The sequence below is a fragment of the Cnephaeus nilssonii genome (genome assembly GCF_951640355.1).
Source record: "Cnephaeus nilssonii genome assembly, chromosome: 5".
Classification (NCBI taxonomy): Eukaryota; Metazoa; Chordata; class Mammalia; order Chiroptera; family Vespertilionidae; genus Cnephaeus; species Cnephaeus nilssonii.
In genome coordinates, this window is record NC_137076.1 from 66,385,761 (window position 1) to 66,409,123 (window position 23,363).

Here is a 23,363-nt window from a genome sequence, read left to right on the forward strand (position 1 = left end):
AACCCTCACATCTTATCACCCAAGCCCTAAGTCAGCAGACCCTTACAGAGACTATCTGTGGCTACAATATTAAGCTGCCTTTCGACTCATTGCTTAATTACTAAAGGGTTCTCTCCTTCAGTTGCTTGTCCCAAGAAGTCAAGGGTTCTTTAAACTGATCACACACACAGACATGAAGCACGGCCTAGCATAGTTCTCTTTCAGTGCTTCCCCCTTTACTCAGTGTTTCCTTCTCCCCCACCAGGTTGTCACAGCCAAACAGCTGTTACTCTTACTAGCTTACCTATTTAAGCAGGAGGGAAGTTATTAAACGAATTTTTAAAAGAGAGATGGGAATGTGTGTGGTACCTTTGAAAGATAGTAGGATCTGAACACTGGGCCACTTATGGGATGATGAAAGAGATTAATTGAGATTGATTGATTGATTCATTGATTGATTCAGGGCTCAGAAAGATATTTGGGCTGGACAGGTAAACTTGGGAATTGTTAGCATCTAAGTGATATTTAAAATAAAGATATTGGATTAGAGCACCAAGGATGGACATAGGTGGAGCAAAGGACCAAGGCCTGAGTCTAATATCAAAGAGGTTGAGAAGAGGAAAAAGCAACAGCGCAGACTGAAAAGGAATGGTGAGTTAGGAAAACCAAACGATGCACAAAAAGCCAAATAAGAAAGTAAAATAAGGGGGAAAATAACCCATTATCTCAAGTGTTGCTGACAGATTAAATAAGATAATTGCTCCGAAATGACTCCTGAGTGGTCAGTTTGGAGTGTGGTAAAAGCCTGATTGGCATGGGTTGAAGGAGAAAGTGTTGGAGGCCAGGAGTTGGCTCCATAGGAAGGCAGAGAGATGAGTGTGACTGACAACAGAACTGGGAGTATGAAGCTATTTTTTAGGTGAGATGAAAATGATGGGAGGGATAGAAACACATCAAGAAGACAGAGCAGGTGGCGTCTACAGTGATTGAGGTATGAAATGACAAGGGACTTAATAGGAATAATACCAAATAATGAATATAAAGGGAAATTTAAGAGATTTTTCCAAGAATGCAACACTTGGACTTGAGGACTTATTTTGTAAAGGGAGAAGAAAAATTCAGAAATGATTCTAAGACCTCCAGCTGTAAAGATTAGGGAGTGATGGCACTGGCTGAAATAAATACCAAAGGAAAATGATAAATTTTTAGTTAGGACAAGGTCAGGTGAGGAGGTCAAAGAAAATAAATACCACTCATAACTTAGGTAAGAACTCCAAGTGGAGATGTCTCAGAAGTTTAAATTGTTTGCTTTCAAGAAGGGTGTAGGTGGATAAGTTTTTACCCATTTATTATGTTATCTTTATTAGTGATGTGACCTATAATAGCATCAATTATTATTTTCTGCAGGTTCTGCTTGAGGAGAAGCAAAAAGAAGAAGAGATAGAGAAAATTAAAACATCATTTTCTCAGTTTATGCAAGAGGCTGCCACAAGAGCCAAGAAGGAAGTAAGGGGCTTTTAATTATATTTAAATTTCAAAATTTTACAGCTTAAGACTCAATACTACTTAAGTTTGCTTGATGGACCTAGTTACTTAAATATCAGCTAATTGCATCAATGTACCAAATTTCAAATAAAAACCAACTCAGGAGAGTAGCACCTACAATTTGAGGTGGAGTGGGCCAGCAGTGGATGGTAGGGAAATGGCAGAGTGATGTGTATACACACCTCCCACCTCCCACCCTGCCCTATCAGGAAGCTATAATGTCAGGGTATGCATTGATGATGCTAAGCTTGATCACGTGGTTAAGGTGGTAAGATCAGATTTCTCCATTGTCACTTAATAAATAATTGGGGGAGATTCTTATGAACATGCTGGTATCCTTTTTCACCAAAATCTTTCATACAGTGGTCTTGGCATTCATGGATAGTTCTTGCCAGAAATAAATATTATATGAAGTGATTAAAATGGTAATATTCTATTCTTTCTATACATTTATAAGCTGTCGTTTTTTCACTAAAGAAGTGCCCTTCCCCTCTTTTTAATATCACTGTGGATTCATTTTATGTTATATTACCATCAGTCTTTTTATCCTGATAATAAAGTTACAATTTATTTTTTATCAAAATTATTATTCTAAATGTGTATATTGGATATGATTAATTTTTATTTTAGACCTTAATAATTCATAAATATCTTAATTTACAGATTTCCAATACAAGAAAACAATATCAGGTACAGATTTCTCGACTAACAGAAGAACTGTCAGCCCTTCAGATGGTATGTTAGAAGCCTGTATTGATATTTTCTTCTGAAATTGCTTATTTTAAAGGGCAAGAGACATAGTATTGGACCTAGTTCATTCAAAAGGTGCTTATTAAGACAAGAACTATGCTAGATGCTAGGGACATAGAGGAAATCAAAATGAACATGTTATTTGATGTCTTGGAACTTATAATCTAGCAGGAAAGATGGATGGCATTTATCACATCTACTCTGATTATCTGTCTTTGACAAAGAATTCACCTGGCATGAGTGAAGCAGCCAGCTACAGCTGGGTTCACATGGGAGACCAGGGAGAAAAAAAAAGGTATATATGAGAGTGAGAAGGAAGAAAGACAAGCTTCCTGAAGGCAGGAGTACCAAAGGATGAGTAGGCAAAGAGGGGTGAGGAAAGAGTGCTTGTGTGGCTAGAAGTGGATTAAATAAATAAATTTAACTTGAAGATAGATGAAATGGAGTTTAACAACCTTGCTTACAGGGGAATAAAGGTGTAAGAATTTCTGAAGTTGGGAGGATATCTGATTGGTATTTAATCACCCCGGAGAGAAGGATCACATCTTCTCCACATTCTGCAAACTCTAGTGTGCATAATGGGAACTTAGTCATTGTGTATAGGTCCTGAGACCAATAGAACAGTGTTACTTTTTGTCTGTTGAGTGTCATTTGTTTTAAGGATATAGAAACATTAGGTAAAATTAATGGAATGCAGTGTGGCAAATTAGTCATGTCTAATTCTTCGGGGGGGGCGGGGTTTGTGTGTGTGCGTGTGTGTGTGTGTTTTTCTCCTTCTATCACCTTGCTATTTTGCTGATTCTCTTACATGGAGTGATTTAGCTATCAAAGGATTAACAGCTTTGAGGAAGAAGGGCATACCTTAGTCCAGGATTATTTAATGGATTGTAAACTCTAGAAGGACAAGAACATTTGTCCTTATATTTTCCCAAAAGAACATGTACTAGATAAGACCTGCAGGGATTTAAAAAAAACAAACTGTTAGCTGTGTAACAACCAGAGCTCTGTCAACTCACTGTAGAGTAAAAAAAAAATTATAATTTCAGGTTATTTTAATACATGTTTCTTGGGCTTTACAGTGAAACAATTCTAATTCATAGCTAAGTGGCTTTTTCTAAAAATATTAAATGTTATCTGATGTCATGTTGATTCCATTGGGAAAACTGTACTGAGTAATTGAAAGTGTTTACTGTTGCCTATGAGTGTTTCTGTTAATATGAGTTTTTGTTTGTTTGTTCATTTGTTGCTTTCAGTTTTATATCTCACATATGAGTGAAATCATATGGTTTCTAACTTTTCCTGTCTGACTAATTTCGCTAGCATGATATTCTCAAGGTCCATCCATGTTATTGCAAATGACAGTATTTCATCTTTTCTTCTGGCTGAGTAGTATTCCATTCTATATCTCACCCCAATAAATGTAATAAAAAGAAAGAAAAAAGTGTTTAAATTAAGCATTTATATTTTCTCAGGAAACTCAGGCTATAGATTAGGAAAAAATATTTGCAAAAGACATATCTGATAAAATTCTCATCCAGAATATACAAAGAACTCTTAAAATTCAACAATAAGAAAACAAATAATTCTATTGAAAAATGGACCAAAGACCTTAATAGCATCTCACTGAAGAAGATAAACAGATATAAAGTAAGCTTATGAGAAGTTTCTCCATATCATATGCCACCAGGAAAATGCAAATTAAAACAACAATGTGATACCACTCATTACACCAAGTAGGTGCCAGATACACTTATTGAAATGGCCAAAATCCAGAACACCAACAGTGGCAAAGATGTGGAGCAACAGGAACTTTCATTCTTTGCTGGTGGGAATGAAAAGTGGAACAGCCACTTTTGAAGGCAGTTTGGTGCTTTCTTACAAAACTGAAGATACCTCTACACATGGTCCAACAACTTCACTCCTCTTTATGTACCTGAACAAGTTGAAAACTTATGTCTACACAAAAACCTTCACATGACTATTTATAGAAACTTTTTTCATAATTTCCAAACCTTGGAGGCACCAAGACATCATTTACTATGTGAGTGGATAAATGAACTGTGGTATGTCTAGACAATGGAATATTATTTAACACTAAAAAGAAATGAACTATCAAGCCATAGAAAGACATGGAGGAAACTTATATGCATATTAGAGGCCCAGTGCACAAACTTTGTGCATGGGTAGGGTCCCTAGGGGCTGCTGGCTGCTGGCTGCTGGCTGCTAGCTGCTGGCTGCTGGCTGCCAGCCGGGGCCTCCCTTTCCCTGACTACCTTCTGCCACCACCGGCTGAGACCTTCCTTCTCACCCACCTTGGCCTGGCGCTGCCCACTCACCTGTTCCACCATCCCGCCACGGTCCTGCTCTCATCAGGGCCCATTGGGGTCGGCAGTGCCTCCACTGCCACCCACTGCCAGCACCATGTCACCCACGCCAGCCATGTTCTGCACCGCCCCCTGGTGGTCAGCACACGTCTAACTTCCAGTCAGTCGAACTCCCACCCATAGGGACAGTTTGCATATTAACCTTTTATTATATAGGATTACTGAGTGAAAAAACCTCATCTGAAGAGGCTACATACATCCTGTATGATTCCAACTATATGACATTCTGGAGGTGAAATTATGGAGACAGTAAAAAGATCAGTGGTTATCAGAGATTGAGGAGAGAAGGTAAATAGGTGTAGGCATAGCATAGAGGATTTTTAGGCCAGTAAAACTACTCTGGCCCTAGCTGGTTTTACTCAGTAGTTAGAGCATCGGCCCATGTACTGAAGCCTTGCAGGTTCAATTCTGGTCAAGGGCATGTACCTCAGTTGTAGGCTCAATCCCTGGCCCTAGGCAAGGGCACTTGCAGGGATCAACCAATTGATGTGTCTCTCACATTGATGTTTCTCTCTGTCTCTACCCCTCCCTTCCACTCTCTCTAAAAATCAATAGAAAAAATATCCTCTGGTGAGGATTAACAACAACAACAAAAACCAACTACTACGTATGGTGCTATAATGGTATATACATGTCATTATAAATGTATCCAAACCCATAGCATGTAAAACACGAAAAGCTAATTCTTGTGTAAACTACGGACTTTGGATGATAATGTTGTATCCATGCAGATTCATCATTTTAACAAATGTACCACTACAGTGTGAGATGTTGATGATGGGGAGGTTATGCATATATGGGGGGCAGGAATTATAATGGAAATCTCTGTAACTTCTCAATTTTGCTGTGAATCTAAAACATCTCTAAAAAATAGTGTCGTTAAAAAAAAATCACATAGGATGATTTATGAACATAGGAGAAATCCCAAGTTTCACACCATAAAACTATCTTTTTCATAGATTAGCAACTCACTATATGAATATATATGGAACATTAAAGTTTTATTTATGATATACTTAGTCTATCTTAATAAAATATGATTAATGTAGATTACTCATCTGATTTGTAGCATAGGGTTAAAGGTCTTATTATAATCAGAGTTAATTATCAGTCAAAATTTAGAGGCTCATTAAAAATTTTTTAAATATATTGATAAAATTTATGATAGAGTTATAAAGATAATTGAATATTAATTAGCAGTGTACTGTCAGCAAAGCAGGATCATCCAAAGCATAATATATAATTAGTAGAAAATAACCATACCCATTCTCAAAAATAATAAAATGGATAAAAATAAATACCTGTAAAGAACTAGTCATTATGATGATTGTTTTTAGTTTTAGTTTTCCTTGCATTGACTGTTAATAAGTTCTGCAAAAAAAAAATTTTGACTTTTAGAATTTATATACCCATACTTTTAGTCCACATGTATCCTCAGGGTGCTGTGCCTTTGCCTAGTCCTGTATTTTCTTTTAAAATATGATAAGAATTTTTGAAAAGAAAAACTAAAATATGAGAAATGGATCTCATTTATTTTTTTCTCCTTGCTGTCCCTCAACTTCTGTCACCCGACTGGTATATTTACTTAGAACTTGGCATTCTGTATTGGGGTGATTTCTGAAATCCTGGGGTAGGTAGCTCTTTGAAGATGGAGTTTGTTAGTTTGTTTTTGTTTTAATCAAGGCCTTGCTTTACTGATAGGGTGAATGTGGCATTCCTGTTATGAACAAATCATTTTATCCATGTTTTCCCATTTTTCTTAAGGATTTACAAATACTATAGTTATTTACAATATGACTTGAATTTATAGGAGTGTACCGAAAAACAAGGTCAAATTGAACGAGTCATTAAGGAGAAAAAAGCAGTGGAAGAAGAACTAGAAAAGGTAAAAAGAAAAAGAAAAAAATAACTGCCTAAAACCCAACTGCAAATATTCAACATTACTGTCTGCTTCCATCACGCTATCTACTAGCAACCCCTATATTATAAGTATTCATCTGGTGAGTGTTTTTTTAGGCTTGGAATACTTGAAAGTATAAATTTTATAAAAAAGCTATATTCCTTGCTCAAACCTCATCCCAATGGTAAATTTTATTTTGTCTGTCTTCTCGTTTTAAATTTTATGCCAACTTGAAAATTATAACATTGTTGTGATTTTTACCTTTAAAAATGCATATTTTTATTTCATAGTTAAGAAAAACACTTACCCCAATGATATTTGAGGTAAAAATATTGTAAGGAGTCTGTAGTTAACATTTTTTCTTACTTAGATAACTTTCTTTTATTAGCAGTAAATATCCCACTCTCTTCAAGAGCCTTGGGGGAAAGGGGCTACATTTGATTTAGCACACACCCAGTGTTTAAAAAAATAGTCAGTAATAGAGTCAAAGTTTGATTTTCTTCAAAGAGCTATATAGCATAAAAAGCATGTGATATATTTGTATCATTAACATAAAGAGATTATAACAACATAGGATCATAAAAGAGTAATTTAAAAAGCAAAACATCTTTTAATCCCTTATCTAGGTAAAAAAGCACACATGTTTTGTTTAAGGTAGGACCTTCATGATATAAATTCTTCATGGTTGATGCCTTCTCAGTTTTCATCATATATGTACCATTTAAATTGTGATCAGGGCTTGAGGTGAATTTTTAACATCACATAGCATAGGTTAAGGAATAGGCTGTATTGGAGAAATGTAAAACTTACAAGGCTAAAGGCAACAGGTTCTCCCACTGTCCACAGACAAGTGTGCTAAAGCCCCCTGCTACATTGCAGTATGAGTCTGCATTTTGGTAGCAGGACATTGTGCTGTTATTCTATCTTTTTTATAGAGCGGGAGCAATAAAGCATCTTGTCAGTGGGAGAAGACATGGGTTACCTGTCCAGGGAGTCTGGATTTGAAGGGTGGCTGTATAGGATTTGTGTGAAAATGTGAGCTGCCTAGACCTTACAGTTCTTGGGGTGTTATAGCCTCTACTAGAGGCCTGGTGCATGAAATTCGTGCATGGGTAGGGTCCCTCCCTAGGCCTAGCTGGCAATCAGGGCCGATCTGTGGGGTGACCGGCAGGGCAATCTGGGGGTCCCTGCTGGCACCCGCCTTGTCTGGCCTGGGGTCTGGGGGCAGCTCCTGCATTCAGTGTCTGCCCCCTGGTGGTCAGTGCGCATCATAAGTGACCGGTCGTTCCGCTGATCATTCCGCTCTTCAGTCGATTTGCATATTAGGCTTTTATTATATAGTATGTTGTGGGAGAAGGCCAGTCTCATAGGAAGCTGAGCTTGGGTACAATCATTCCTGCTAGGCAAGGGGGGACCCCCATTCCAGCTAGATCATGGTCTAGTTAACACAGAGGGCATTTTGTAGTCACTTTCAGATAGTTCTGCTCATTGCACCATAGCATATATTTGTATTTGAAAATTTAAATAATTGACTTCTAGGATCTTCACCAAAGAATCAAAGCAGTTACCTCTTAAGGGTGACATCTAGAGCACTTTTTTTTTACTTCAGCTATTTTACATTTCTTTTTAAAATATTAAAATTATTGGAATAATTTACAATGAACATGAATCATTTCAAAAAATAAGCAGTCATTATTTTGTCAGTTTTTAGCATTGTATTTTGTAAATGTGAAACATCCATCTTAATTATTGATGTGCTTTACTACATTAAAGTGGAAACAGATAAACACAGGATCATGGGTTTTGATTTCTCATCATTGATTTCCATTTCTAAATCTATAATTTCTTAGAACATTGTCTCTATAAGGTAATATACATATGAGCGTCTTCCGCAGGTTTACCGTGAAGGCAAAGTAAATGAAAATCATTACAGAAAACTGGAAGAAATGCACCAAAGATGCCTGGTTGCAGAGTGTTCAAAAGATGATCTTCAGCTAAGACTTAAGACAGCAGAAAATAAACTAAAACAATTTGAAATAAAGTAAGATACTCTTTAGAATTTTCTGTGATAACATTTTCAGATAGCAAACAATTTTTGACAGATCCTTTACTTTCTTTATAGGATTAATAATTAACTAGAGGTCCAGTGCACGAAATTCATGCACATGGGGGCGGGAGGATGTCCCTCAGCCCAGCCTGCACCCTCTCCAATCTGGGACCCCTTGAGGGATGTCCGACCACCCATTTAGGCCCGATCCTAAACGGGAAGTTGGACATCCTTCTCACAATCCAGGACTGCTGGCTCCCAACTGCTCACCTGCCTCTGCCTGATTGCCCCTAACCGCTTCTGCCTGCCAGCCTGATTACCTCCTAACCACTCCCCTGCCAGTCTGGTCGCCCCTAACTGTCCTCCCCTGCAGGCCTGGTAGCCTCCAACTGCCCTCCCCTGCTGGCCTGGTCACCCCTAACTGCCCTCCCCTGCTGGCATGGTCACCCCTAACTGCCCTCCCCTGCAGGCCTGCCCCTGCAACTGTCCTCCCCTGCAGGCCTGGGTCCCCCCACCCCAACTGTCCTCCCCTGCAGGCCTGGTCCTCCCCCAACTTCCCTCCCCTGCAGGCCTGGTCCCCCCTGCAACAGCCCTCCCCTGCAGACCTGGTCTCCCCAATTGCCCTACTCTGCTGGCCTGGTCACCCCTAACTGCCCTCCCTGCTGGCCTGATCACCCACAACTGCCCTCCCCTGCAGGCCTGGTCCCCCACAACTTCCCTACCCTGCAGGCCTGGCCCCCCCCCCCAACTGCCCTCCCCTGCTGGCCTGATTCCCAACAACTGCCCTACCCTGCAGGCCTGGTCCCCCACAACGGCCCTATCCTGCAGACATGGGAACCCCCCAACTGCCTTCCTCTGCTGGCCCAGTCACCCCTAACTGTCCTCCACTGCAGGCCTGGTCCCCCCCCCCCCCAGCTGCCCTCCACTGCTGGCCTGGTCCCCCCCATCTGCCCTCCCCTGCAGGCCTGGGTCCCCCCCAACTGCTCTCCCCTGCAGGCCTGGCCCCACCCCCAACTGCCCTCTCCTGCAGTCCTGGTCCCCCCCAACTGCCCTCCCCTGCTCACCTGGTCTCCCCCAACTGCCCTCCTCTGCTGGCCCGGTCACCCCTAATTGCCCTCCCTGCTGGCCCAGTCACCCCTAACTGCCCACAACTGCCCTCCCCTGCAGGCCATCTTGTGGCGGCCATCTTGTGTCCACATGGGGGCAGCCATCTTGTGTCTTGGAGTGATGGCCAATTTGCATATTAATCTTTTATTAGATAGGATTATATCTTGTGTTAAAAAAACAAACTTTAGCACCAAATATTTTTGTTCACAATTATTTTTGAAGACTAATTTCTTCAGAAAGAAAAGATTTAATGGTTTTTTATCATTTTTAAAAATTTGAAATATGAAATAGGTCTTATTATAATTGGCTAATATGGCCAGCTAATGTCTTTCTATGGGGGTTGCTTGATAAAATAAAGTTTTGTTACCTACTTCATCTTTCATACCATTAGCTTCAGTTTGCCCTCTCGAAGTCTTCTTTACACACTGATTCTCAATGTTAGTCTATTCTTTGTTAAGATAGCTAAATTGAATGTGCTTTCCTGGCATAACATAGAATTCTGACACCATACGGTTAAGTTGTACGGTGAAGACAAATGGCCCAGAACAAATAAAACGAACTCTATGTATGAAATATAGACAGATTTCTTGACATCCATTACCTATCATTAAGTTTAAGTTTCTTTTGTTTCCTTTTTTAAATCAGTTCCTCAGAAGAGATATCACGTTGCCAAGAAATGATTCAGAAACTTCAAAATGTCCTGGATTCTGAAAGAGAGAACTGTGGCTCCGTCAGTGAACAAAGGCTAAAACTTCAGCAAGAAAATGAACAGTTACAGAAGGAGACCGAGGATTTAAGAAAGATGGCTCTCGAGGCTCAAAAAAAAGCAAAATTAAAGGTATTTTCAATAGTAGTCAGAGTTAAATATGGACTTGTGAAAAGCAGAATGTAGAGGATATTTAGAGACCTTGTAAAACATTTTTAAGGCCCTTTTTTTTTTTTTGCCTTCTCATCAGATAGCACTAAATCATAATGCAGAGCGTTAACCGGCCTTTCTGTGGTGTAGAACTTGGCAAGCATACTTGAAAATGATTGCTTTCACTGTCCACACACACAAAATTATTTTCCAACCGTGAAGTATACTAAGATTCCTGCCAAAGCAATTTAAGCAATGCTAGCAAAACTATAGATTAGATAACTTTATAGGCTACCTCTCTTCTCCCTCTGTAATAGCCTCTTGAAAATTGACCTCTAAAACTGGCTGTACAGAGGATGCTACCTCAGAGTGTTCTGACAATCACTCCTAGGTAGTCTAAAAATTCCACTCGGAAGAAGGCGAGGGACGAACTCTCCTCCAGGAAAAAGTCCCCGTCATTTTCTCTCTCATTTCTCCTTCTTTAATGCTCACACGCTTTGGCAATAGGAACATGATAACCTGTTTAAGGGACTTTTAAGGGGCACACGTATCACCGCCAACATGTTGCTTGCCTTTCCCATTTTTTTGTAGAAGTGGCATTAACTCTGTATCATTAATGATCTATATCTTCTAGTTTCATAGTAGGGATACGGGGTGATAATGCTAGTGTTTCACTTCGTTTTTTATTACTTTGAGGACTCATAAAGTCACATTTCAACCAAATTAATATCGACGTTTATTGAATGCCTCTTTTTCTAAGTATTAACACTGGTTACTGGTAAAAGCTTGAATTCTGAAAAAGAGAGTCTTATGTCTCCTACAAAGAACTTTGTACTTTATACTTTAGTCAGTGGGAAATCTTTGAACAATAAGGGAAGAATTGTTCTACAAGATATGAAGACTTTATATAAAGCTATAGTAATTAAAAATGTGTAATCAACATAAAAATAATCAATTTGATCAGTGAAACAAAATAGAGTCCAGGAACAAACCAATTTTTCATAATCACCTCATTTATAATAAAGGCACCACTGCAATTCAATAGGGAAAGACTTATCTTTACCATAAATGATGCTAGATCAGTTGGGTCCATATTTTAAAAATAAACCTTGACTCATATCACACCACCATGCAAATTGATTTGAGTTGTAGACCTAAATGAAAATATAAAACAGTGGAGCTTCAAGGAGAAAATCTTCATGTCCTTGAGTAAGAAAGAATTTCTTAAACAGAACACAAAAAACAATAATCATAATGGAAACACAGATGAATTGAATTTTACTAAAATTAATGAATGACATCAGAAGACATCAAGAGAATAAAAAGTAAAAGAAAGTATAATATATACAATCAAAAAAGGGGGCTCATATTCAAACTATAAAAACTATTACCAATTAATAATGAAATTATTAATAAGAAAAAAGTTACTTAATAAGGAAATAACAGACATACCATTTCCATAAATGGGCAAGACTTAAATAGGTACTTTATAAAAAGAGCACATATGAAAAAATGTTCAATTTCATTACTTATTAGGGAAATGTAGTTAAAACTATGGTGCAAGTGCCACTACATACCCACCAGAATGGATAAATTTTAAAAACTAACAGTATCAAGTGATGACAAAGTTGTAAAGCAGCTGGAACTTTTATATGATGCTTTTCAGAATGTAAATTGGTATAACCACCATTTGACAGTATCTTTTAAAATTGGACAGACATACATTCTATACCAAATAATCCTGGCTACTTACCCAACGAGAGTGCTTATGTTCTCTGGAATGAAGGGCACAAAAGAAGATGGGAGGGAGACCCTAAGTCCTCTTTTCCTACCCAACATTCTGAAGTCCATCATTGGTGGGACTTTCGTTACAGGAGGCCCAGTTGTTGTAGCCATTGGCCTTTCGATATCACTGCAAACCTATCCAGTTTAACATTCGGAATTGCATCCAATAAGGGGCCTGAGGTTTGTTTAAAGACTGAATTTTGACACCAAAAAGCCATCATTTGTTCAATCCACAGCTGTGTTTTGACGACTTGACTATGTTTCAGGTCCTAAAGATGTAAAAGCAAACAAAAAAGACATGGTCCCCATGCTTAAAACCTTGAAATGTGCATGGAGTTGGGCAAACTTACGGACTTTTTAGGAAATGCAATAGGCACTGTGAGAACTTATAGAGAGGGACCTAACTTTGTCTGGATAGATAGAGAATTAGCCTGTAGAAGCAATAATTGGTCTGAATTCTAAAAGTTGGATAGAAATAACCAAGATGGAGTAGAAGGGGAAAGATTATTCCAAGCAAAGAGAACATGTCAAAAGGACCCAAGAATGAGAAGACATTGTGGCAGAAATGAAGGAAGAAGGGGAAGGTGGCATAGTACAAGCTTGTACTAGGAGAAGTAGGCACGGACCAGGTTATCATGAAGGACTTAAAGCAAGGCTTGTCACAAATAGATTTTCCAGGTGGCAATGGGGAGTTAACTTGATAGGCAGAATTCTAAAACTATATATATGTGTGTGTATATAAATATGCATAGATCATTTTTAGTGTGTGTGTGAGAGAAAGAGAAACAGACAATTCCACATAAGATACCAGAACAGGGCTTCTCCAGAGAAGGTGGAGATTGAGGCAGGGAAGGAGGAGGAGCATATTCAAATCTAAATTTTCAGACTCTAATAATTGAAAAAGTATTAAAAAGCAGGAGTAACAGAGCCTCAGGATGCTTGCCCAATAGTAATGCAATACAAAATTAAGAAATCAATATTGTTTTCCAGTGCCTGCATTCATAAAGCCTTATATTTCTACTTGTGTACTCTTTGAGAAAGCAAACTTAAGAGTCTTAGGAAGCATGTTGCATTTAGCAGGGGCAGTGAAGACAGTTTGCAGTTTTCCCCCATGAGCCAGGGATTTTGCTGTTGTTGGGTTTCCTTTGGTGTTTTTTGAATTGGTAAAGTTGGGTTCTTTGTTCATACTTTTTTGAGTTTGGAAGTAGCCATATTTAATGAATTACTAGAAGCCATGCCAGCTATGACCATTTTAAAGCCCAATACTTGAAAATATCACAAAGTTAGGTATTCTTTATAATATTTCTTTAGTGTAGCAAGATAAAGATGTCCTGAGAGTACACCAAGGAAATTGTTGTAGTGCCCATTTTCTCAGTTGCCCCAAGGATGGTCATAGGTAGTTTCATTCTAGATGCACTAGGAGGAGGCACTTCATTACATGCTTTAGGGCACTGAGGCTTCATTCTCTCCCTGGATCCCAGCTGAGAAAACCACTAGGGTATCCCAACAGTATTTATTTGTGTGTTCATAAGATGTGTTTACTATGACATGCACTGCCTAGAAATGAACTGAACTTATTTCCATATGAGAGTCTCAAAATCATTATTATAGTCTTTTTGAAATGGTGAAAGAACTCCCATATATAATACTAGAGGCCTGGTGCATGAAATTTGTGCACCAGGGGGGAGGGGTCCCTCAACCCGGCCTGAACCCTCTCACAATCCAGGACTGCTGGCTCCTAATGGTTCCTAACCGCTCTCCTGCCTGCCTGCCTGATTAACGCCTAACTGCTCCCCTGCCAGCCTGATCACCCCCCCAACTGCCCTCCCCTGCTGGCCTGATCTCGCTCCCAACTGCCCTCCTCTGCCAGCCTGGTCACCCCCAACTGCCCTCCCCTACTAGCCTGATCCTGCCCCCAACTGCCCTCCCCTGCCAGCCTGATGGCCCCCAACTACCCTCCCCTGCCAGCCTGGTCACCTCTAACTGCCCTCCCCTACAAGCTTGGTCCCCCCCAACTACCCTCCCCTGCTGGCCATCTTGTGGTCTCCATCTTGTGATGATGTCGCGGCAGCCATCTTGTGACAATGTTGTGCCATGCCACCTAGGCTTTTATTATATAGGATTCTGTGACTTCATAAAGCCCTTTGAAAGACAATCTGAAGTTTAGTATATTAATCTAAAGTGACTGGAGGAGCTCCTGAGTTGGTAAACATGTCAGGGGGTTAGGGTGTGTACTTGGACAGGGCCTGGAAGCTCGCAGCCCCTACATCCCAACCTTGCCCTGTATATCTCTTCCATCTGCTGTTCCGGAGTTGTAGCCTTTATAATACACCAGTAAACATTTTTTTAAATGGCTTGAGTAAAAACCTAACTCTTAATGACTGAGAGCCTGAACATTTCCCATGGATTATGGCAACAGAAGTAATAGTAAGTGATGAGAGCAGTTTTAGATTATAAAATACTAGAGGCCCAGTGCATGATTGAATCATGCACGTGTAGGGTCCCCTACACGCTTTCGCTTTCAATTGTGGGGGAGCTGGGTGCCTGTCCGCTGGTGCATCAGGCCTTTCAGGAGCCTCTGGCTCGGCAGAGGCTTCTGAAAGGCCTGGTGCCGGAGCAGACAGGCACCCAGTTCCCCCGCTTTTGATGGTCTGTGGAGGGACGTGAGCTCGCTGCCCCAGAGACCCCTTCTGTTTCGCAGCACAGCCATGGCGCAGACGCTGAGCTCACACTGCTCAGCATCCTGCCAGCCCAATCGGCTACCCCGGCCACCCCGAGTCCTGCCCCCTGCACCTCCCTCTGGCCCAATTGTGGGCGTAGCGGAGTGATGGTAATTTACATATTACCATTTTATTAGGTAGGACTAGAAGCCCAGTGCATGAAGATTAGTGCCAGAATGGGCCTTCCTTTTCCTGCCTGCCGGCGCCGCCTTTCCACCTTCCTATGCTGCTCAGAAGCCCATAGCAGCTGGGGGTGGGGCGGAACACCTGCATCATCGCCATGGCGATGACGCAAGCGTCCCACCCCGCCCCGGCCACTTGGCGGCCACGTATGCAAATTAACCACCATCTTTGTTGTGTTAACTTGCATACTCACTCCTGATTCACTGTGGGCATCATGAAGGTACAGTCAATTAGCATGTTTGTCTATTAGGTAAGATACTTTTTTCTACTGGCATTTTAAGGTGTTGGGGAAAGTGCCACAAAAAAATTGTGGTCCATCATAATTCTGGTTTCGCTAAATTTTACTGTCATACAGGATGAGTCCTCAGTGGTGAAAAAAAAATTTGTAAACTTAACTTTTATGTGGATTTCTCATAAAAAAATTTACGTGTACAGACAGCACAATGAATATTCCTTTTGGGTGTCAGTGGTCAGTGTATCCCTTAGAATAATGGGAAAGAAAGAGAAGACACTGTGTGCATTTTATTCCCTAGATCAGTGCAATGGAACATGAATTTTCTGTAAAAGAGCACGGGTTTGAAGTTCAGCTGAGGGAGATGGAAGATAGTAACCGCAACTCCACTGTTGAACTGAGGCATCTCTTAGCAACTCAGCAGAAGGCGGCCAATAGGTGGAAAGAAGAAACGAAGAGACTTACTGAAAGTGCTGAAATGAGGATTAGTAATCTGAAGTAAGTCCACTGTTAATTGTCTCATACATTTTAAAGAAGAAATTAACCATTAGTGTAAGGTCTGTGCCATAGTATTTTTATAAAAGTGTATAATTCTGGACCTTATATTTATGTTTTATTCATCAAATGTTTATTGAACCACTATAAAAAATATTGAGCATTATAAACCAAAACTGATATAGTGTATATTTATAAATTTTATGCATATTCCATAAAGTTTGATTTTTGTTGGATATGGCCATTTAGAATCTTAATACTATTTGCATATAGATTTAACATAGTGATGTTCTATAATTGCAACAGAATCCATTTGCCCTGCAAAGTCTAAAATATTTGCTCTCTAGCCCTTTAAGAAGATGTTTACTGGCCCCTGCCCAGAAGAAACATGAGCTTCGATGCTGAGTGAGATGGGATGCTATAGAGGCTTTGAGCAAAGTGATATGATCAGACTTAAATGTTCAACAGACCAGAACTAAATGTGGGGAGTTGTAAATGTTTTCCACGGCACGGGAATCATTGATGCTCCAATATTCTGCTGCTTTTTCTCATTATAAGCTTTCGTTCAAAAATTGCCTCAGCACTTTTTGCTGTGTTTTCATCTCTTTAACACTTTTGAAGTATTGCAGTTTTTAATGAATTGATTAATCTGAATAACCTAATATACCTTTAGTGGATCCAAACATACTCTTTAAAAATATCCCACCTCATTTGGCATAGTATATATTGGTGAAATATATATTTCATGATAATATATATTGGTGAAAGCTAGGCTTTGGGTAACTATTTCCTTATATGGACTGTACATGTGTCTGTGGTCAGTTACAGCATTCTGGAAGCAGAAATCAACTGTAGCTTCAAAATAAATCAATTGAAACTATTGCAGGGAATTAATATTGGGGTCATTAGAATTAATGTTGTACATATTACACAACATATTACTTCTAATTAAGAAACATTAGCAGTTGGTTTTAATGTTATTTCTTAACAAGAAATATGCTGTTATACCTTTGTGTTTTTACACAACTTCCTTGAGTAAAATTAGTGAGACCAGAGGAAAACCAAAAGAGAGAGAAACCAGACAGTTTTACAGTTTCTGTACTCCAGGTTCCCAGGGTGAACACAGCACACCACACAGAGCTCCACAGGGGAAGCCTGGGGTTGGGCACAAGACAGAGGGAGTCAGGGACAATGCACAGCAGCTCACATAGACAGAAAAGCCTGCCGAGCCTAAGTAGTCAAGAAACACTTTGTACCCTAGTTCTGGTTGTACACTTTTTTTTTTTTAGCAATTTGATCTCTACTTTTAGTGAATTTTTTTTTTTTGCCATTCTTTGAATTTGAATTTACTCTGTATGTCATTGCTAAGAACTTACATTTTTCTTAAAGCTTATTAAGTAGAAGTAATATAAACTTTTCAAATTATCCATTTGACACATAACTGAAGGCATTATGTTTATTTTCAGTTTACATAGAATCTTAGAATACTGTGTATGTCTTCCCAAAATAGTCTCCATCTTTTATGCATAACTCTTAATTTGACAGCCTTTAAATACTGAAAAACATAAGCTTTAGAATCATATATTTATCAACAGCCTTAAACAGTAAACTATTGAAATAACAATTTTAAAGACCTAAAATTTTTCTCCACAGTATGAGTAGCTCACTTAAGACCTTCACACAGGAATCAGTTAGGGTATATAAAAAGGAGTCTAATGAACAGAATAAACTGACAAAATAGAAGCAGAGGCATAGATACATGGGACAGACTGACAGCTGTCAAAGGGGAGGGGGGTTGAGGGGCTGGATGAAAGAAAGTGAAGGGATTAAGCAAAGAAATACATATACACACACACAGAGAGAGAGAGACAACAGTGTGGTGGTAGCTAGAGGGAAAGAGGGGGGTGTGGTGGAAGTGGAGGTGGGCAGTGGGGGAGAATGAGGACGGAAAGAGACTGCTTGGGATGATGGGCACATGGTGCACTGTGCAGATGATGTGTTGTTGAGTTGTACAATTGAAACCTGCATAGTTTTGCGAACCAGTGTCACCCCAATAAATACAATTTGAAAAAAGCTATAATTGTAGCTTCCAATCCAGGGTCTGCTCCACAAATGTGTGATTACATATAAACCACTTAATTTTTCCAAGCATCAATTTTATCATCTCTAAGCCTCATGCAAATATTATATATTATTAGAAATATGTGTACTCATATTTTTATTCTAGGCCCGGTGCACGAAATTTGTGCACTTGTGGGGGGTCCCTCAGCCTGGCCTGTGCCCTCTCGCAATCCGGGACCCCTCGGAGGATGTCCGCCTGCTAGTTTAGGCCCTATCTCCCTGGGGATTGAGCCTAAGCTGGCAGTCAGACATCCCTCTCGCAGTCCGGGGCTCTCGCAGTCTGGGACCCCTCGCTCCTTACTGCCCGCCTTGCGCTTGCCAGCCATGAGCCTGGCTTCTGGTTGAGCGGTGCTCCCCCTATGGGAGCACACTGACCACCAGGGGGCAGCTCCTGCATTAAGCGTCTGCCCCCTTGTGGTCAGTGCTCATCTTAGCAGCTGGTCGTTCCACCATTCGGTCGATTTGCATGTTAGGGTTTTATTATATAGGATTCATGTTTCAATTGCCTTACTGTCCCTGAATCTCTAGTCCTTGACTATCTTTGAGATCTTTTCAGTATCCTAATTTTTAGTTTTTATCATGATCTTATCTCTTCAAGTTCATATGGATACTAATTATTGTGACTGCTTTTCCTTCTGCCATTCCAGTTCAGTGTAACCCAGTTTTTAACAAATCCACAATAACCGCATAGGGAAAGAATCCTTCTTTGAATGCTCTTATTAAAGACAAGAGAAAAAGAACCAGATTTTTCCAGCCATTGCCTCTCGTGTGTGTTTGACAATCCAGTCTTTGTTCCAGGGATTAGAACACTCTTCTTATTAAATTTTAAAAGCCCCCTTGTCCCATGGCATTTTTGGTAGGTTGAATAGGTTGAGGAAGATTACTTAAAACTAAATTGTTTATAAAAAATAAATAGGTAACACATCTTACATGCTTTGAAAATTTTAGATTTAGTCATTTTCTTTAGAAATCTTTTTGAAAAGGAATAATTGGGCTTAAGTTAAATCTTTCTTGGTTATGTAATAATTTTTAATATGAGAAAGCATTATATTCTAATTAGGGTTTCATTGCATATATTTAGAACTTTGCAGAGGAAAGTCTGGTTTTCATACGGCATACTTAACCTGTATCTGTTGTGCCTGTGTTGGTTGTTTAAACCAGGTTGGAAGAAAAAGACACTCCACTGTTCCAGAGAGACTTCCTGCATGTCTCTGCTAGGTCCCTAAAAGCATGTTGGTATGCTCCGCATGACAAAACGAAAATGTTTACTTTCAACATAGAAAATATTTTCACAAGAGTTTGCATTAAGACTTGTTTCCTTTCATAAAGGGATTATATATTACACAGTATTGAGAAAATATATAATATATTTCTAGCATGTAAGGAGGCAGCACAGCAGTTAGAGAGAAGAGCACTGACTCAGGAGGCCATCAAGCCTGAATTTGAATCCCACCCAGCCCCAACACTTTACACTTACCTGTAATCCCATGTGTTACTATAAGGCTTTATTTATATGATACATATACAGTGTTAACTCCATGTCTGACATGTAAAATATTTAGGAAGGAAACAGTAAAACCAGGGCTTAGGGAATAGCCTGTATAATTGCAAAGAGATTGTTGTATTTCAAGCAAACCATATTATAATGCATGGGATATGTATATGAGAAGTTTATGTGCTTATTTCATTTTTAATTGTACAAAAAAGCATTACTAATTCTAGAAAGCACTAGATTTTAGGCAAGATTTATATATGTGAATTGTATCCTCTTTGGAGACATAAATAATACTGAGGGATATATATGAAATCAAGCCAAAAATCTTGCTACAATAAAAATAGTATCTATCAAAGTATTTTCCCTATCCCTCACCTATTGGTCATAAACAGAATTACATGGCAGCTATAATTTTTAATTTTGAAGTAGAAATTTATGTTTATTCCAGTGAAAAAAAATATGTTACAAATGTGTTGCTCTCCACTGGATATATTTAGGACAGCTCCATACGAGTACTAGCAATGTGATTATTCCAGGACCTCTCCAGGCTAACTGCTAGGTAGTATTTCTGTGTCTTTGGGGAAGGGTTCACTTGTTTTCCTCAGAAACAGTTTTGTTTTAGGCTGATTCAGCGATACAATTCAAGTCTTCAACCAATTATGTCTTTTATTAATAATAAATTACAACATAAACTACAGAGCAATACATTTAAAAATCAAATGGCTCATTTGATGCATTTGACTTTCCCATGAGGATTTCTGGGTATATGCCACCAGTTCAGGCATTCTACTATTTATACAAAATGTATTTATTCATCACTGTTGACAATGAGCTTTTTCAGGTTACGTCCCAGCATCCATTGCCAGCACACCATTACCATGCCATATGCATTAAAGCTTTCCCCTGAAATATGTCCTCTTTACTTCCTAACAAATACTTATACATTGGCCATGTTCTTGACTTCCATGTGTCTACCTACTTACTATAGTTCAAGAGCATTAGAGACAAAACCAAATGCCAGCATAGCCACAACACCCCTAAGATGCTAGAGTCCTCTAGGGACTGGTTTTTCTGCCTTAGAAAACTTCTGTTCCTCCTGACAAGTGACAAATAAATATGATTATCAGGTACCTGTGATTTCATAAGATCTACCAAAAAGTAAGTATAGCCATAATGACACATAACTCACATAAATTAAATAAAATCATCTTTCCATAGAAGAAAGTTTGTCATGTAAGTATCAGAAGCTTTTTAAAAATGTGAGTTCCTCTGGTATCTTCTTTCAGTTTGAAGTTTGCTTTCATTTGTAAAATTTTATTCATTTATAATCATTCCCTCTCGGTTACTCTTTTATTTTGAAACCAGAGGCCTGGTGCATGAAATTCGTGCACTCAGAGGGGTCCCTCAGCCTGGATTGCAAGAGAGCTCAGGCCAGGCCAAGGGACCCCACCGGTGCATGATCGGGGCCAGGGAGGGATGCGGGAGGTTGACCAACTGGGGAGAGACTGCGGGAGGGTTCCAGGGAATGTCCAGCCCATCTTGCTCAGTCCTGATTGGCCAGACCCCAGAAGCAAGCTAACCTACCGGTCGGAACATCTGTCCCCTAGTGGTCAGTGCACATCATAGCAACTGGTCGACTGGTCAACTGTCTGCCCCCGGTGGTCAGTGCACATCATAGCAACTGTTCGACTGGTCAGCTGTCTGCCCCCGGTGGTCAGTGCACGTCATAGCTAGCGGTTGAGTGGCCTTAGCATATCATTAGCATATTACACTTTGATTGGTTGAACAGACGACCGGACACTTAGCATGTTAGGCTTTTATTATATAGGATGTATGTAATGCAGAGAATTTTGAGCTTTCAAGAGGGGACAGTATTAACCTTTTGCACTCGGATGTCAAGATTAAAATTACTCTTTGAATGTGTCAATAATTTGAAATATAAAAAAATCCAAATAAGTTTGTATGAAAAGAAACTCCAGTTTTTTATTCTACTGCCACGCTTTGTAAAATCTGGGGTATTTAAAAAATTAAATCCTGAATAGAATAAAGGAATCGAGAAAAAAGCAAGCGAGTGCAAAGGGTTAATAGTTGCTTGTTAATGTATAACATCTGTAACTGTAATATAGCTGTACTAATCTTACTTGAATGATACATTGTTTTTATAGATTAAATGTAAAAATGAGAGACATTTGTCCTGCCAATAACAAATAGATAAAGCTATGTGGCGGTAATGCACAGGATAGATCATCTGAGTAGAATACAGAAAAAAAGACCATGTAAAACTGGAAATTTTGCTCATGATAATATGGCATTTTAAATCACTGTTGAAAACATGATGTTTTAAAACATTTAGGATATTTCTTATCATATACATAAAACTAATTTCAGGTGGATTAAAGAGCTAAATAAAAAAGAAGGTATTAAAAGAAATGACTACTTTTATTATCTTGGAATATAACAGTTTTTCTAATCAAAACACAAAACCCAGAATCTAAAAATGAAAAATATTGATTTAACGAAAAATAAAAATTCTATATGAACATACCAAAAAAAGATAAAAGACAGATGTCAAAAAATAAAACAAAGGATTCATATGAAGAATCCACCAAGATTTCAATAATTAAGAAAAAGATTATCAACCTAATAGAATGAGGGACAAAGTATGTGAACTGGCAGCTCACAGAAGCAAAGCTCCATTAAACAACACAAACCAGGTTCAGCCACGCTGTTCACTAAAGAAATGCAAATTTAAGCAATAATTTTACCTAGCAAGTTGGCAAAAATGTAAAAGATGGTTAACATGCAGTGCCTAAAAGCACATGGGAAAACAGGAATTGGTGTATGGTATTGGTGGGAACTGGTGAATCCTTTTTAGGAGAGTTATCTAATAAGACTGAGTCTGTGCAGACCCTTTTGCAATCTCAGGTGCAGCATTTATCCCATGGAAACGCTTGCATATGTGTAAACATGCAGTAACATACCTGCTCTTGCCTTCGGTCAGGCCCTGCACATCCTCAACTAGGACTCTTAAAGTAGCATCCTTCACTCTGCTTTGTTTTGTTTTGTTTTTCCACTCCACTCCACCTTTCATACTGCTGTCAGAATTATTTTCCTAAAAAAGCAAATCCGATCCTTGCCCTGTCTACTTAGCGGCTTCTGTTTTATTGTCGCCTGTAGGTTTCCTACAATCTTTCCTTCACCTTATTTACTACCAGCAGTCTGCCTGTTTACCTTGTGTGCCAGCCACACTGAACAACCTCCCCAATAAACCAAACGTGCTGGCCCTTTACAACTCCTAGTCTGCACTCCATTCACTCATCACCACATATTTATTGAGTGATGGGCAGTGGAAACTGTCAAATAAATATGTTTAAAGTCAGATAAAAAGTACTATACAGAAAATTAAAATAAACCAGTGTGATCATAAATGGATGGGTGGGCACTTGAGACTGGTAGACAAGGAAGACCCTGTGAGGGAATTAATGTGAGATCTAGTGACAAAAAGAATCCTGTCATTTAAAGCATCAGGAGAAAGAGCATTTCGAGTGGAGAGAGCAGTCACTGTGAAGAGGCAGGAAGACACTTGGTATGTTTGAAGTATAAGAAACTACACAAAGTGAAGGCACGAGGGGCAGATTTGGGCAACCAGACTCTGAAACCCCAGGGCTGAACACACAAGGTTTATTTCTTGCTTATATTACCTGTCTAAGACAATTTGGCAGTAAGGCTCTGGTGGTAGAGGTTCCATGGCCTTGAAGGTGTGG

At 39.3% G+C, this 23,363-nt stretch overlaps 1 protein-coding gene across 7 annotated transcripts in view; it reads left to right on the forward strand.

The window, feature by feature from the left end:
* The window catches only part of SCLT1 (sodium channel and clathrin linker 1), a 106,956-nt gene that overhangs the window by 58,046 nt on the left and 25,547 nt on the right, over nucleotides 1-23,363 (forward strand). For all 7 annotated transcript variants that reach the window (XM_079770675.1, XM_079770671.1, XM_079770673.1 and 4 more), the window contains 6 exons: nucleotides 1,387-1,485; nucleotides 2,188-2,259; nucleotides 6,469-6,543; nucleotides 8,454-8,599; nucleotides 10,358-10,550; nucleotides 15,790-15,986. In XM_079770675.1, coding sequence (XP_079626801.1) covers nucleotides 1,387-1,485; nucleotides 2,188-2,259; nucleotides 6,469-6,543; nucleotides 8,454-8,599; nucleotides 10,358-10,550; nucleotides 15,790-15,986 — 782 coding nt within the window. The remainder of the gene's footprint in view (nucleotides 1-1,386; nucleotides 1,486-2,187; nucleotides 2,260-6,468; nucleotides 6,544-8,453; nucleotides 8,600-10,357; nucleotides 10,551-15,789; nucleotides 15,987-23,363) is intronic.